Source organism: Rhinoderma darwinii, chromosome 9 (assembly GCF_050947455.1).
Source record: "Rhinoderma darwinii isolate aRhiDar2 chromosome 9, aRhiDar2.hap1, whole genome shotgun sequence".
In the NCBI taxonomy this organism is placed as follows: Eukaryota; Metazoa; Chordata; class Amphibia; order Anura; family Rhinodermatidae; genus Rhinoderma; species Rhinoderma darwinii.
The window spans coordinates 84,701,622-84,719,702 of NC_134695.1; the positions used below are offsets into that span (position 1 = coordinate 84,701,622).

At 41.1% G+C, this 18,081-nt stretch overlaps 1 protein-coding gene across 1 annotated transcript in view; it reads left to right on the top strand.

Moving 5' to 3' along the window:
• Positions 1-18,081, top strand: part of LOC142660222 (neural-cadherin-like) — a 92,427-nt gene that overhangs the window by 44,487 nt on the left and 29,859 nt on the right. Inside the window, exons 8-16 of the mRNA XM_075836805.1 lie at positions 4,884-5,026; positions 5,349-5,521; positions 5,693-5,861; positions 7,791-7,961; positions 8,448-8,620; positions 10,897-11,064; positions 13,274-13,523; positions 13,611-13,738; positions 14,509-14,695. Coding sequence (XP_075692920.1) covers positions 4,884-5,026; positions 5,349-5,521; positions 5,693-5,861; positions 7,791-7,961; positions 8,448-8,620; positions 10,897-11,064; positions 13,274-13,523; positions 13,611-13,738; positions 14,509-14,695 — 1,562 coding nt within the window. The remainder of the gene's footprint in view (positions 1-4,883; positions 5,027-5,348; positions 5,522-5,692; positions 5,862-7,790; positions 7,962-8,447; positions 8,621-10,896; positions 11,065-13,273; positions 13,524-13,610; positions 13,739-14,508; positions 14,696-18,081) is intronic.

Consider the following 18,081-nt stretch of genomic DNA (forward strand, 5'->3'; position numbering starts at 1 on the left):
AATCGGGAAGTAGGAAAAAGTACTCCTTTAGGCCCCATGCACACGACCGTGAAATCGCCCATAATTACGGGCCGATTCATTTCTATGGCCGACGGACACCTTCCCGTATGTCTACGGGAGGGTATGCTTGCCGTAGAAACTGGCCCCAAAAAATAGGACATGTCCTATTTTTTTTATTTTACGGACCATGCTCCTAAACTTTATAATGGGAGCACGGCCCGTAAAAACGTCCAGCTGCCCGCGCCCATAAATATGGGTCGTAATTACGGGCACGGCCGTGTGCATGAAGCCTTCGCACTGAGACGCGCGTGTTGCAACTTTCATCAGGAATGCATAGTCATAATTCTGTAGATGTCCGAGCTAAAAATCAGTTTTCCCTGCTTATTCAGTGTCTGCACAGATCTTTCTCTGATACTGAAGTAATCTGATGTACTGTATTTACTATTTGTATTTTTTTTTAGACTAGTTCTATTCGTATACAATTAAATGGTGGTATAACAATGTACAACCTTTTTCATTTTTTTTGTATTTTCTTTCTTCACCTCATATGCTTGTATTGTTCTTCCATCTGCCTCATATTTTACTGTCTGTAAGTTAGCAAGAGAAGGAGGCAATATTGACTAAGTAACAAAAGACTGCAGGATCAGACTACACACCAGGTTTGTTTGTAGTCTGTTACCAAGGAGATATGTCTGCATAGAAGCTGTATGCACAAAACTACTGATATTTTTTAATCAAGACTATTCATAAAGATGCTTCATTTTTATATTCGATGGATTACAGCAATAGCAAAACCGTTGTAAAAGTGCATATACCCTTTAACCTTAAAATGTTGTTATCTATAAACAATAATTTTAATAATGAGCATTCTTTATATAAAAAAAACAATAAAAACCCTTTGCTAACCTAGATATCCTTACTCCAGCACTGGAATTGGCAGCCATCTTGCTTTTTCTGAGGTGCTGGGTTCGAAGTGTTAAGTGGGTGGACATCTGTACATGTCACCTGCTGGTGGTGTTTGTTAAGCATTTGTCGGGACATATTCAGACAGGCGGTTGCATAGCAAACAGTCTGAAGGACTCCCTAATAAACCATTCCAATGGGTTCCCCTTTGGAGTGGCCGGCTTTGACTAGTGACAGATTGTCGGGTACACCGCTACTCCGTTAATCCAAAATCCTGCATTTTAATTGGATTTTAAAAACGTCCAATAGTCCGGAAACTTACCATCACACCGGATCCGAACATGTCATATGATCAGAAGTTTACTATACTGATTTTCTTGTCCCTACAATGAACATTACCCGGTCCTCCGTCCCTCTTAGTAGCTTAAGATCTTCCGTTTTGTGCCTTTAAGTTCTTATTTTTCCCCTCGATTAACGCACAGATTTCTGTCTTTTCCATTCCATACCCCCCCCTGCCCCCTTCCCATCACCCCTGCAGCTTTCTGTCAGCGGAACCGTACACTGTTTGCTATAGATACAATGGTGGCCTATTTTTTCTTAAAATCCTGCGTCTTCAGAGACCTCTCCGTGCAATGTTCAAACCTCCCATCTCTCTGTTCTTCTTCGTTTTACGGCTTTAAAACTGTCAGAGCTGGAATCGATTTGCTCGTTAGACTCTAGGCTAAGACAGTGGCCTCGGGGCTGTAATTTATTGTTGAGTGGCTGAACAAAATCAGTGTTCCCATCCCCTAATCTAGAGCATTAAATGAGACTCTCACAAATAAATATATATATATATTTCCCAGTCTCTTTCGATTTGCAGCGCTGCGGCGCAGACAGAGCGGACGTCTACTTACCATGACCGTTGGTAAAGTTCTTGATTCCTACAGGCTTTCATGTCAATTGCAGTTTAATTCTTTTTTTTGCAATATATTTTTATATTCATCAACTGTAATATTCAAGGGGAAACCGGATTCCATTTTTTTTTTATTGAAACAGACATAAATGTGACATGAAGAAAGAGAAAATAATTTCTCCAGACTTGAGGTAAGAGAGGCTCTTTGTGTATTTGGAGGCCATAAAGGATAGTCTGTGCTGGATTGCCATATAATTTACATTACAATCATTTTTTTTATTATTAAGTCCGTCCAAGCGATATTATAATTTTCAATATAAATGCCATCTTTAAATAGTTTTTTGATTATATTTTTTTCGCACTTTTACAATTTTTTCGGCCGGCTCCAATCTTTTTGTTTGCTTTAAAAGATCCGGACAAAAGTGGGATCTCTGTCGTTTTATGTTACTGGGTTTTAAGGTTTGAAAGGGGATGTCTGGTTTAGAAAACCCATTTTCAAATACCCTGTTTGGATTTTCTGAATTAATAGAAGGGCCTTCCATTCAGCACCCTCATACATTATGAGTTGAGAGCAGCTACAAAGGACCTGGCAAATACATGCAATATGAGGACAGCCTATTGATTTAAAATAAGAACTGGTGTAATTCCTTATTTCTCCTGTGGTGGTGCTATAGGGAAAAATATCACTCGATGGCATATTTCTCTACAGTTTTTCAACTGATCAATTTGATCAACTTTTTGTCAGTGGACCTTTCTAACTAAAAGGGGTTGTCCAAGTTAGACCACTGACCTGTTTTTGTTTTTTTTCCTTTTTCCAACTAATTGTTATTCTGACACTGTAAAGCAAAAAAACGAATAAACAAGCACCTAGACAGTATAGCGAAAAGGCTCATGAACAGGGGAGTGTCGAAAAACGATCTCAAGAGGAAAATAGAAAAGTTAGTCTTAAAACCAGGTCGGACTAAAAGTACCAAGCAACAAATCAAAAGGTGTAAGAAGAAGGCAAAATCCAGAGTAAAGTCTAAGGTCAAGAGTCCGGATCCAACACAACTAGGTGAAACAAATGACCTTAATTAACTGGTTCCCGACCACCGTCTTTTTTTATACATCTGGTGGTCGGAGTCCTTAAAACCTGCGCCATATACTATTTACAGCGCGGGATTTAGCTTGCTGCCGAGCGATCGAGCAGCTGAATGTCGGGTCTCTGGCTGTCAGTGACTCCCGGGGACCCTGAGGAGATGATAGAAGCAGCTTTCGTTGCTTCTATTTTCTCTGATCTCTTCTACACGGAGCTCAATGAGCGCTGTGTATATAAATAGAGGAAGCCCCTGTGCAGCCCCAGTTACAGTGGAAAAACATGGTGTAAAAGAAGAAAAAAATAAAGTCCTTTTCTGACCTTTTGAGGGACAGACCATAATAATAAAAAAATAAACGTAAACTAAAGTGCAACATTTTTTAATAATAAATACACATAAAATACCCACCCCAAAAAAAGTGCCACACCCACTAATCATTGTTGTAACGCTAGCTTTGACCCAATTACCGTAAAATAGGCATGTAATATATCAAAATTTACGGTACACAATGACGATCACAAATAAAAGGTCTATTTTAGGGTAAAACTATATTACCAGAAAAAAATAGCTAAAATGTAAAAAAGCATTTTTTTGACTATAATTTTCAAACTTTAAGCCTAGAAATTCTAAAATAGCAAAAAGGATGTGTATAAAAATTATAAAAACAGAAACCTGCATAGTCTACGGAAAAAAACATCGCAATAATCACGTCGCTAGCCAAACAAATAAAAAAGTTATAGCCGTTTAAAGCGTGCTAAAAATGGCTAAACGTTGTCTGGTCCTGAAGGCTTAAAATAGCGCGGCCCTGAACCGTTTAATCTATAGGCAATGGCTGGATCCCTTTTCAAATAGCCCGCCAGACCGAACGTCATCTGAGCGTGCCGGTTTCTTCAGCAACTTCATGCGGTCTTGAGGAAGGGGAAGCTTTGGCCACAAGCTGGAGATCATTGCTGGATCGGGGACAGGTGAGTAACGCTTGTCTTGGGGACTGTATGGAAACACAAGGTATTGGAGTATAGAAAACCACTATCATGGAAAGAACTGAAAAAGAGTAAGGCCCCATGCACACGACCGTAAAATCGCCCGTAATTACGGACCATATTTATGGGCTCATTCATTTCTATGGCCGATGGACACCTTCCCGTATGTCTTCGGGAGGGTGTCCGTGCCGTAAAAACCTGTCCTATTTTTTTATTTTTTACGGACCGCGCTCCTATACTTTATAATGGGAGCACGGTTCGTAAAAACGTCCGGCTGTCCGCGGCTGGCCGTGCCCATAATTACGCATTGTAATTACGGGCATGGTCGTGTGCATGAAGCCTAAGCGCTGTGTACAGAGAGATTCCCACCAGCGGAAAGAATGATGGAAGGAGATTTCAGCTGTCATTTTACAACAAGTCTCACTAACGTTTTTTTACCTGTGCAAATAATTCCTTTGTAGTTTTTTAATTGATCATCTAGCAAATAAGACCATAGATATTTTTCCACATACCTACATTTTTGCATTGCCTCATAAGGACAATTGCCATCTGTACTGAATTTGTTAGCCCAAGAAGCCAAATCGCTTTCTGCCTATCTGGGCATAATAAGTGTGTCATAGGAGAGCAAATAATCTGACCTGTTACTAGTGTTTGTGCAAATAATTTATGACTCTATAGCTGGCCAAGTGTCATAGTAACATATAACATAGTGTACACAAGAGAATGGCGACAGCACACTGCGAACACTAATACCACCTAAGCCACTAAATATAAATGAATATGCATTACTGCTAAATCTACTTACAATAGGGAGGTTCTTCGCGCGCATTCTGATCAAATTGTGTGAGCCCACCTGCCACGACAAGGCGACCTCTAATGAGGTGGGAACATAGTGTGTTACAAAGTATCACGAACATTGGGAAAAGCTGATGTGCAGCATGTAGCTAAATGAACACAGAATATCAAGCACTGTATGCATGAACGCGAACCCTGCAATATGGCTACATGCGCTATGGTCTCTCTCTTCAGATATCGAACATTTGTATCGGAGGATGCAGCCTCCAATACCCTGGTAGCCACAGTGCAAGCGTTCGATCCCGATGGAGATCAAGTCACGTATGAAATATCAGGAGGAAACGGAGAGGGAAACTTTCTTATTGATCCTCAGAAAGGTAATCATGGCTTCCAGAGCCAGACACTACGGTGTTTACAGCCTTCGAGATTTGTGTGAACCGAGCTTCTGAACATACTTATTGATTGAACCCACCATCACCTGCCTAAAATCAATCAGTGTCATAGAGCACTCGCTGGCAGCTGTCAAGGACGTGTGTTTTTGTTATTATGGTAAGACCATTCTCCTCATTATAAGCGCTCCGTTTCAGGACCAAATTAAGAATTTTTGGGAAAAAATAAAGACCTTTTAAGAATTAGATAATTTTCCTTGAAGGCTGGGTATAATACATGTTCATGATAAACCCATTATTGTCTCAACAGGTCTCATCCGTCTAGGCTCAACCCCCCTTCCACGGCTTCATGGGACGGAGTATGTGCTATATGTGACGGCCACAGATGATAATTCCTCTGGGGGTCCTCGCAGCCTCACTAGCACGACCACTGTCATGATCCGAGTGGATGATATTAATAATAATAAGCCCATTTTTTATCAGGTGCGTCACATTTTACATTATACAAACCTTGTCGCTGTTACTTGCATAGAGTAGAACCAGACTCTTTGCTGGCAGGCCCAGTATATGATGGGATCAGCACTAGAGATGCAATGGTATAAATTACTTGCCTAATTTAAACTCCGCTCTTGAGATCACTTTTATCCTATTCAGTGTGCAGATTATAGCAGGAACGCCTCTGTCTTGGAAAACCAGCCCCCAGGAACATTTGTACTTCAAGTGGCAGCCAAAGATGCCGACTCTGGGGTGAACGGACAAGTGAAATATGGGATTGTGCACAGAGAGGGCTCACTGCCTGCATTTACCATCCATCCAGATACAGGTAACCATGAAAAAAGTCATTATCACCATACATGTTATCTATCTCCAATTATTGACATGACTCAGGCATATTCCACTACCCTTCATGGAGTATGTACTCGCTACAGAGCCTTACCCCAGCTAAATTTACAATCTGGATTACTAATAAACACTAGAAGCCGGGCGCATGTATACAGAGCCAGAATGCTGTCACATTGAGTCACTGCAGCTTTAAGAGCCGCCATAAGGTACCTCCTGTACGGCGCCATATCACAGAGGCATTCTACCCTAGGAGCGTTCCATAGAGCGAGCTATGAAAAACCTGTGTGACTGCGTATGAAATCACGGAAGTGTACAGTATGACCCCATAGACCAGCTTTGTGTTGCACTGAGCCATAATACGACCATGTGCATGTGGCCTTTTGTATTAGCCTCATTTTGATGGTAGATAATTAAAGGGAAACCCTGGTGAAAACTTGTGATGGTGCATTATCTGTGCAGGTAGAGAGGGAGGTGAGGGGGTTTGTCTGCTGCCACCGGCTCTCTTTAAACTATTAGTATATACTTAAAATAATGGGCAATTCCTCAGGTTAGATTTGAATCCATGATCCCAGTACTGCCAGGATACACTACTAACCATAGGGCTGCCCTTTAAAAATACTGTACTTAAATATTACAAGTGAAATGGAAAAAAATAACTTTTTAAGGACCAAAATCTCTTTAAAGCTGCAAGTTTATGCTCCTCTTCTTCCTCCTCATTGACATGTACAAGCACAACTCTTAGCATGTCCTTTTAAATGCTTAAAGGGTAACTAAACATTAAGTCGGTGGGGGTCTGAGCACTGAGACGGACATCGATCGCTAAAGCGAAGCGTGAGAATTTCTCGTGTGAGCGCTCAGCCACTTGGTTTCTGATCGGTTTTTCTCGGAAAGCCGAGGTAACGGTGTACGGACTCCATAGAAAGTCTATGACCCCGTACAGTAACTGCTCGGCTTTCCGAGAAAAGCTGATCAGAATCGAAGCGGATCAGCGATCACCCGAGAACTTCGCCGCTTTGTTTTAGCAATCGGTTGGGGTCTCAGTGCTCGGACCCCAGCGATCAAAACTTTTGACATGTCAGAAGGTCCTGAAAGTTTAGTTACCCTTTAAATATCAAACATTGCATTACCAATTGGAAATTTAAATATACAACACTTAAAATTCTACAAGTCCAACTTTTACTAAGAAACTAGAAATCCCTTTTCTAAGGTAAACGACTCCAAACATATTATTTTTTTCCTCTCTAAGGAAAGTACATCAGAGTGAAAAAAGGACACGGCGCCACAAATTGTAGTTGAAGATGTAAAGTTTTTTTGGGGAATTGCTCCCCTTAGTAGTTGCAAATACTGCCAAGTATATGCAATGTAGTGGAAGCTGCTGCCGATCCCAAACGCAAACACCCTAAGGAGTTGCCTTACGTAGAGAATGCATAGAAGCAAAAAGAAGGGATACCGTAGGCGCTGCTTAGTTCTGAACGAACGGTTGGTTTATTGTATAAAAGGCAGGAAGATGCTACGCGTTTCAACGCCGGACTGGCGTCTTCAGGCAGGTCAAAGTCCGGCGTTGAAACGCGTAATATCTTTCTGCCTTTTATACAATAAACCAACCGTTCGTTCAGAACTAAGCAGCGCCTACGGTGTCCCTTCTTTTTGCTTCTATGCATTCTCTCTAAGGAAAGGTCAATTCCTGTAGAATGTTATATTATGATGCTATGGCTCTAAAACGTGGTGCTGTCCACGGTGCCGTAATTCTATATTGGGGTGCTGGTCTATGAGGGACACGTTATGATGGACACCATAGAACCTGCGTGAATGGCCACTATGAAGCAAATATTGGAAAAGGAGTCAATATTCCGATGATTTTTATATAAGATGTATTTGCCATTTCCTATTGTTCCCCTTTTCACTGTAGGCATTATAACTACCCTGCAAATCTTTGATCGTGAGAGAGAGAAGGAATTTCCCCTGACTATAAAAGCCACTGACCAGGCCACCGACCCTCTCATTGGACTCTGTCAGATTAATATAGCAATCCTGGATCAGAATGACAATGACCCAAGCTTTGAAAACAACCGCTATGAATGTAAGTGCAATTTTAAATTTTATTGTAAGGTCATAGATCGTCCGAAAAATATTATTACAAATAAAACAAATTAAATTCATTTTTTAACCCCCCTTATACCTTCCTGTTAAGTTAGTGACTCCAATGCTTAGATCTACAGAAATGGAGTTGCCCAGTTGTCAACCAAGTAGATCACCGTTATTAATTTCATGCTGGTTGTTTTATGCTCCGCTTTATGTTCATTTTTATTACTTTGTCTGTAAGGTTAAATTCACACAATGCTTGTGATGTAGTGTTCGCATATTCACCAGGAACAAATACGGACATATATACTGACCGCTTATAGTCTTTAATGGGTAAACCTCTTCCGAAAGGGTATTCTTATGGAATACGTTTGGCCAGATACGTCGGGGTCCCGCAGCCCACCTGTAATACAGAGTAGTTGACCATGACTATCTACTTTTTGGGTCTCTGGCACACGTATGTAAATGGATAATTTTCTCCTAGATTTCCTTAAGGAGGACACACCTGTGGGCACCAGTTTCCTGCACATTGCCGCACACGATGAAGATTATGGCATGAACGCAGCTCTTTCTTACTCTGTGGCGGGGGATGAGTCGCTTGTATTTCAGATCAACAGCACAACAGGGTGGCTCTTTGTCAATCAGCTTTTGCCAAGGGTATGTGACCATTCTTACAGGAGACCCTTCACCTCTCCTGACATGTCTGTTTTAGTAAATAATTGTATTCCCCATGAAGTAGCAATTCTGGAGCATCTTTTATTAGAACTGTATGCTGTGATGTTCCTCTGTTATTCCTCCTAGAAATGCATGAATAAATTGACAACTGGGTGTTACCAGTTGGGGTTGTCTCTACACAGACTCATTCTGTCAGCACTGATTGGACAGTGTCGGACTGTGTAGGGACACGGCCCCAACTTTTAACACCCAGTTATCAATTTATTCATACATTTCTATCATTTAAATTTCAATCATCGAATGTCAGAAGGATGTGGTGTTGGTTTTTTAACCAATACAGCAGATTTTGATAACCTTAGCATAGGTGGACTATGCAAGGTCAGTGGGCCGTGCCCTAGGGTGCTGGAGCTAAAAGTGCTAATGGGGACTTCTGTCTTTCTCTTGCCAATGATGAGGCATAATGGTGGAACTGCTTGTCACTCCACTCACAGCTTTTAACGTTCGGTGACCTCAACGGTCTCAGCTTGGGTACTTGGGGTGGTCCCACATCCTTGGTGGCCCTATTGGCTGAATGATCTGTACGGCCAGATCTAAAGTAATTAATCTTCTCGAAGAGCTAAGCACAAAGTCAACACTCAAAATGGGCTTTAAGAAAATCAATCAATTACTGTGGAGCATATTCTTTAAAGAATAATACTAATACACAAGGTCCCAAAAGTAATGAGAATTATTGTTTACTTCCCCATGAGGGCTGAGTGAGGAAAGTGGGGATGGAGGATTTTGCGGTGGTATCTCAAGTATATGGCCGAACTATCCTCAGTAGGAAAATGTGTGCAAAACCCATCCCAAAAAACCTATCCGATGAGCAGAGAGAATCGTCCATATATTTCCCAAGAACTGTTGGATCGTGTGACAACTGAGCCCGACTTTTTGCGTATAGTGATTACTGGAGATGAAACATGGGTTTTTGAGTACGATCCTGAAACAAAAGGGCAGAGTTCGGAATGGCACACTTCCAATTCACCTCGAGCGAAGAAAGCCCGCATGAGCAAATCGAGAGTCAAATCGGTGCTCATCTTATTTTTTGGACTGTCAAGGAGTTGTTCACAAAGAATTTGTACCACCAGGACAGACAGTCAATCAGACTTTTTACCTACCGGTCCCGGAGCGTTTGAGGAGAAGAGTATTGCGAGTGCGCTCTGATATTGCCAAAACGTGGATCCTCCACCATGACAATGCGCCAAGTCACAAATCATTAGCTCTGAGGGAGATTTTGGCACAAAAATACATCCCTGCCCTTCCTCACTCACCCTATAGCCCTGACTTCGCACCGTGTGACTTTTTTTTGTTCTCCAAAATGAAAACACCATTTTGGTACTGTTTGTAAACATCCAGTCAGCAGTAACGAGGGCTCTGAACAACCTCTCACATGAAGACTTTCAGCACTGCTGCGAAGAATGGCCGCGTCACTGGACTCCTTGTGTTCAGTCCCAGGGGACTTACTTTAAAGGTGATCGAGCCTAATTGTATGTTTTTTGAATAAAAAGATTTTTTGGGGAAATCATTTTGGGACGCACCTCGTATATCTACATTCAATAATTTAGGAGAGGGAAACTTCTAGTAAATTACAATAGGCAGGCAGACTTGCAGACGGGAACAATAGCCTAAGGTTTGTATTTGCTTTGTTTGTTCCATGTGCCCTGTTGGAATTTCCTCTGATGCATGAGATGACCAGTGGCTCTTGTGACAGATGAAGACTCATGTTGAGAAGATAAAATACAAACAACAATGCTCTATTCTTGCAGCCGTTACTTTTTCTTCAAGTTTAGGGGACATTTTAAGATCTCACAGCTGGTGTCCTGGAGTCCATGTGACTTCTGGGATTTGCGGACAGTTGGGAGCCTCCGTCAAGCTGTCATATTCACTTTTCTTATGATCCAGCATCTCTACAGCGAGACAGGAACATCTGGAGCTGAAATTAGCACTATAAGGAAGGCAGATGTTAGAATTATGAATGCTAAAACCCAAGACATAACAGGTTGAGGAATACTAGGATTCTCCATTTGGTGTTCAACTACAAGACCATCCTACAGGTTTGTCCGTGTATGCTGGGACTTGAGGGTCTATAAATCCCAGAGGACCATGTTTCATAAGCGTAGTTTATTCCATATCTGGCACTTCAAAGAGAAATTAACTAATTTGTATAATTATCAAGTCGGTTATCAGTACTAAAACCTTTTCTTTCTTTAACCCTTTAGAAGTCTATAATAACCCAAGAAGTAATTGTGACAGATGGTGGAAACAGGAGCACAAGGGTGGAGGTCGCCATTCGAGTCACCGATGCCCAGAATCAGCCACCAATATGGGAAAAGGATAGATATGAAATAGTCATCCCTGAGAATACGTTGAGAGATACACCGATTGTGGTATGATCTGGGGTCTGTCTGTGTGTTACAATGTGTCAATAATATGATTTAATAAGCATAAAAAATGATTAATTAGATGGGATTCTAAAGCTAGTTATTGCAGTCACACGTCTCCTCAGGGGTGGGCTGGCAGGAGGGTCCTCCTCCTTGCCAGCTCTTGATTGGGCAGATAAAGATCTGTGCTGAGATTGTGTTGCAATGACCAACTCTACTGCATGGCCACGACTAAGTTATATTTGGCTCTCTCTGAACTTCTTAAAAAAGAAAACTGTTAAGCCAGGACTATATGTAAATTTTAGCTGTGCTATACCCAGTGTAGGACCTTCCCACAATGCAACTGTCATTATAAATATGCCATTTTTTCCACGGTGTTTGGGGACCTGGTTGTATTTTCACAAAGGCATGGAGTTTCAGAGGTGTCACCTACCCTACGATTTAATGGACCAAGCCTATAGAGGCCATAAGCAGTGCAAACAAAAAACTAAAATCACACTCCATAATGAATAGTGACAATGCAAAATATATACCTACCTCACTTTTTGTATGTTGCGTTATTTTGCATGTTACCAATTGACCAAAAGGCAGACCAGGCAACCACACAGCCCTACAAATCACAAGATTTGTGGCTACCCCTGCTGTTTGAGGGGTTCATGGATGACGTTCTACACACAGAAATGTCAGTTTTGAATAGTTTTTCTTCTACTTGCTCAGAATTCAGAATGTTCACTGCACAATATGTGTCACTAAATTCACACCTCTCTAAGAGTGCACATTTTATGTGTTCTTTAATGCATGAGAAACACAGCAGGAATATAACAAATGACTTAAATGATGTTCACAACTCTGGCTTCCAGGCTGCTAATGTTACATTTAACATTTTGTTATGCATTATGTGGGGAGTTTCTTTTCTTTCCTAAAATAAGTAGGGTCTGCGTTTACTTCGGATATAGACGAGCGGGTACAAAGCTATGTCATTAAGCAGGAACATAAAAAACGTCAGATGAATAACATTATGTAGCATGCACAGTTTCTAATATATGGCAGGGGCAGACAAATATCCTGTTCAGCTGTACAGGGGCCCAGGGGAGTGGGTCAGGAGCCCACACTGACCTCAGGAGATTTTGAAACATGTCTCCTGATTTTCCCGCGACTTCCCACTGGGTCTCTCATAGATTACACACCTGCACCATCCTCGTCAGCCAATCACAAAGACTGTGACTGTTTAAGCTGCTTTGGAATTGGCTAATAACTGATTATACAATATCTATATGTTTAGGTAGTCGACAGCCACAGATGGAAAGAGGAAATAATCTTGCTACCTTCAGTACAGAGAGTTAACAGTTTCTCTTCACTGCCCCATACCACCAGGGATGTTACTATCAATCCATTCACTGCCCTAGATCACCAGGGATGTGACCACAAATCCATTCACTTCCCTAGACCACCAGGGATGTTACCATCAATCAATTCACTGCCCTAGACCACCAGGGATGTTACCATCAATCCATTCACTGCCCTAGACCACCAGTGATGTTTCCATCAATCCATTCACTGCCCTAGACCACCAGTGATGTTTCCATCAATCCATTCACTTCCCTAGACCACCAGGGATGTTTCCATCAATCCATTCACTGCCCATGACCACCAGGGATGTTACCATCAATCCATTCACTGCCTTAGACCACCAGGGATGTTACGATCAATCAATTTACTGCCCTGGACTACCAGGGATGTTATCATCAATCAATTTACTGCCCTAGACCACCAGGGATGTTTCCATCAATCCATTCACTGCCCTAGACCACTAGGGATGTTGCCAATCACTGCAGTTGGAATTAAGCCTATCTAGACTTTCTTCAGAGATTGCACCCTTTTTTTTTTTTTTTACAGCCATTATTTGATTTTAACATGAGAAGATGTAAGGGGGCCCATATACTATTTTTGCACAGGGGCCTTCCGTTGTCTGTGTCTGCCTCTGGCATATGGTTTTGCAATGCTTAGAACAAAACACAATCAAGAGTGTCAATATATTCTATAGTCTTTGTTGTATTTTGCTGTGCAGTTGAATGACCTCTATTGCTCCCTGTTATCAGTGGCAAGGGGTGACTGTAGTATTCTTGAATCGCTTGACTGACCAGAATCTCTGAAAACTATTTTTTTTATGTTTTGAGATGTCCTTGATGTTCCAGTAAATATAATTTCCACACAGACGGTTAAGGCCACATCCCTCCTTGGCGATCCCCGAGTGACATACAATTTGGAGGAGGGACTGGTCCCCGAGAGCAACATGCCTGTACGCTTTTACCTGACTGTGAATCGGGAAGACGGTTCTGCTTCTGTGCTGGTGGCAGAGAACTTGGACTATGAAACAACCAAGAACTTTATTCTAAAAATCCGTGCTCAGAACGTTGCTCCGGTCTCTTTAGCGGCATTCACTACAGTGTACATTAATGTCACAGGTAAGATAGTGGAAACTCGATGCAGTAATTGAATATTGGGTGTGATAGTTTTTGATCGGACACTGAACTAATCTATTGGACTTCCAGATGTGAATGACAATGTCCCGTTCTTCAGCTCCTCTATATATGAGGCGTCGGTGACCGAAGGGCTCGATCTAGGAACCTTGGTCCTTCAGGTGTCTGCATCCGACCAAGACTTGGGTCTAAATGGGAAGGTAAACATGGAATATAAAAAGTAAATTCATATTCGGGTAATTAAATGTTTGACAAACTTCTGACATGTCATAGTGACATGTCAGAAGTTTTGATTGGTGGGGGTCCGAAGTGCTTGTGTGAGCGCTCAGCCGCTTCGTGTCTGTTCCGCTTTTTCCGGAAATCAATGTATCGGAGTACGGGCTCAATAAAAAGTCTATGAGCTCGTACTCCGATACATTGGCTTTCTGGAAAAAGCCGAACAGACACGAAGCAGCCCAGCTCTCACACGAGCTCTTCTGCTGCTTAGTTTTAGCGATTGGAGGGGGTCTCAGAGCTCGGACCCCCACAAAGCAAAACTTTTGACATGTCAGAAGTTTGTCGAACATAGTTACCCTTTTAAAGTAAATATCTGATTTGCCCATGAAATTTGTTTATTTTTAATAAACCTCTTAAATTTTTGCTTGTTGCCTCTTTTAGTCCTGGTGTCTGACGGCAAAAAAAATCCTGGTGTCCCAGTGGATACCATTAGCATCCCATTGATGTGAGGATCCACTAAGGTTCTACTGACTGCTTAATACAGAAAGAAAGCAACCAGTCATTTACTGAAGAATCCCCTATTCTTGCCCTATACACGTTCATAATACCAAGCAGCACAGGGCATGATGATGACCTTGGTGCTAATGTTACTAGTATGCAACAACATTTTTGACCATTCATATTATAATAGTGGTGATTACTCCATCAAAAAAAATAAAAATTTGGCTTGAAACTTTCTACACTTCTCCTCCAGATCACCTATTCTATCTTGGAAGATCGCAGTGGGGATCATGCCCTCTTCCACATAGACCCCCAGACAGGCAGCATCTATACTGCTGCAGTGTTTGACAGAGAAGAGAAGACTTCATACCTGCTGGAGGTGAAATCATCTGATGGTTCGGAATCCGCTAGACCTGGAAAGCATGGGCAGCCCAATTCTGGTGAGGGAAACTGGTGCCAGGACAAATGAGGGCATCATTAGGATTAGAATTAGTGAGTGGAATTGTGTATAGTAACTCCTAGCTTAGTAAGTTGTGTATGGTCAACCTAGACATCATAACAGAAATGTAGGTATCTTAAATTGTAGCTTCATCTTTCGTTAACATCATAGAAACCATCAACAAGCTGGTGTTAATGGATTCGGTTTTTTTCTCTAGTATGTTCCCATAAATTTAGTAAATTGGGTGCCTAATGGTGTTGTCCTTTTAATAGGCTGTGAGTCTCATAAACCTTTCACTGCCCACTGTCGCCTGGTTGACATATGGATAGCTAAGACTTCTATATGTTACTCATAATAAATAAAATAAAAAATAAAAAATATATATATATATATATATATATACATGTGTATATATGTATTATATTCTATTATATTGCATTTTCATGGACTATTAAGCTTCTGTTACATATCTATTGATGAGTTCAGCAGTCCTGGGCAGTTACACCAGCCATAATGAGATCTGTGAACACCAGCTAGCCTGCTTGTTGATGGTTTCCAGAAAGCAAAATATTTTTTTACACCATAAAATAAAGGCACATACGCCCAAAAATGCAATGAAGATATATTATGATTTTGCTATATTTTTATAATTTTTTTTTAAATACACATTTTTATTAGTTTATTAGCAACAGTATAAATTTCAACATAAGAGGAGTTTAAAGTCCTCTGTATCGAAATATAATGAAAATAAAATGACAAAGCACTGCATCAGACACATTGTAATACCAGTATCACATAAACAGTGTAAGAAAATCTCTATCCCTAAAAACCCCAATTTTAACCCCCCCCCCCCATTTATCTTACCCCCATGTCACCACCTGAAAGTACAAAGAAAGACATTAAAAGACATTACTAAGCAGTACCATGCTGTTTACTTGGAACAATTATGAATCGAATTTCGTTCCGTTAAGGACCGGGTGTTGATAAAGGATTGCTGAGCTAACTTTTTCATATTTGAATATTCATTATATGGACTTACCAGATGTATTTCTATCACTACAAGATTTAACCCCTTAGTGGCCACCAATACGCCATTTCGCAGCGGTCACTAAGGGGCCTTAGGCTATGCCGCTGCCTCGTCTAAGTCCTGCACGGGTGTCCCGTGCAGGCTGGAGCGGGTGCTCGGTTGTCTGATGACAGCCGGGTTCCTGCTCCAACGGTAGCGATCGAAGTTGACTTAGATCGCGGCCGTTTATCCCGTTAAATGCTGTGGTCAATAGTGACCGCGGCATTCGATTTGTTTACAAAGGGAGGGAGCTCCCTCCGTCACCCATCGGCGGCCCGCAAATGCGATCGCAAGCCTCCGATGGGGTGCCATGGCAGCCGGGGGCCTAACAAAGGCCCCCAAGCCTTCCCTGGCTATATGCCTATTAGGACGTGCCAGAGGCATGGCCTAATAGATGCCTGTCAGTTTTACACTGGCAGGCACAATGCTTTGGTATACGAAGTATACCAGAGTATTATATCTGCGATCAAAAGATCACATAGAGAAGCCCCTAGTGGCACTGAAAAAATAAGTAATAAAAGTTAAATAAAAAATAAAAATAAAACCAAATTTTTTACACATGTAAAAAAAAACAAGAAATAAAAGTACACATATATGGTATCGCTGCGACCATAATGGCCCAAACAATAAAGTCAACATATAATTTAAACCGCAAGGTGAACACCGTCCAAAAAAAAAACACGCAAAAACTATTGCGGAATTGTTATTTCTTTTCCATTTCCCCCCCCCCCCCCAAAAAGTAATAAAAGTTAATCAATAAGTTCCATGTACGCCCAAAAAGCACCAATGAAACCTAAGTCTCGTCCCACAAAAAACAAGCCCACATATAGCTAAATTGCCGAAAAAATAAAAAAATTACGCCTCTTGGAAAGCAACAATGCAAAGAAACAAATAATTAAGGTTCAAAAGTGTTTTTATTGTGCAAAAGTCGTAAAACATAAAGAACCTTATACATATTTGGTATCGTCGTAATCGTGCCGACCCATAGAATAAAGGTAACATGTAATTTACGCCTCACGGTAAACAGCGTAAATTTAAAAAGCATAGAACAATGGAGGAATTGCTGGGTTTTTTTTCTATCCCCCTCCAAAAAGTCAATAAAATGTAATAAAAAAATTATATGTACCCCAAAATGATGGCATTAAAAAACACAACTAATCCTGCAAAAAAAAATAAAAAATCCTCATGCAGATATGTCGACGCAAAAATCAAAATGATATGGCTCTTTAAATGCGACGATAGAAAAACAAAAAAAACTTGCTTGGTCATTAAGGCCTAAAATAGGCTGGTCACTAAGGGGTTAGGGTATGTGCACACGTAGTGACCAAAAACGTCTGAAAATACGGAGCTGTTTTCAAGGGAAAACAGCCCCTGATTTTCAGACGTTTTTTGAGCAACTCGCGTTTTTGCGGCGTTTTTCACGCCGTTTTCGCTGCGTTTTTTACGTCCGTTTTTGTAGCTGTTTTCATTGGAGTCTATGAGAAAAACGGCTCCAAAAACGTCCAAAGAAGTGTCCTGCACTTCTTTGACGAGGCTGTATTTTTACGCTTGGTCGTTTGACAGCTGTCAAACGACGACGCGTAAATGACAGGTTGTCTGCACAGTACGTCGGCAAACCCATTCAAATGAATGGGCAGATGTTTGCCGACGTATTGGAGCCCTATTTTCAGACGTAAAACGAGGCATAATACGCCTCGTTTACGTCTGAAAATAGGTTGTGTGAACCCAGCCTCAAGGGAATAGAATTCTTTTAAAGCGCCTGTTTTCTGAACTACAAAATCCTTGCCTGCAGTTACCACTAGGGGGAGTTTACCGCATACTGTGTTATCATTGAGTTCATTGTATTTGCAGTATGCAGTAAGCTTCACAGCTCCCCCTAGTGGTGGCTGTAGAAAGACATTATTCATTTACAGCTATGTATATGCAGTGGATTATGAACTCTTTATCAGGAAAAAACAGATTTGACCCCTTTTTAAATCTATGTTTTCTTTAAATGGAGAAAATGTGTGCGCGTGCGTGCAGCTCATTTATAGGTTATCAGTAGTTTATGTACAGAATGAGAAGGAACTCTGTAATCTTATAGCCTCAGGCAGCAAAATGGCAAAGCAAACCCCGGCAAATAACGCTTAATGCACCCTATACTATAAAAAGGAGCCATTAAAATGGTATATATGGCAAATTGTATTCCTATAATAAGAAAACTAATAAGAGAATATATATGTGTAGACAGCAGAATAAATGTGGACCATGCAGGGCTGCAGGCTATACAAACAGTGTGAATATATAACGAATGATGTTGCGATGAATCTCTGTCTGTCTGG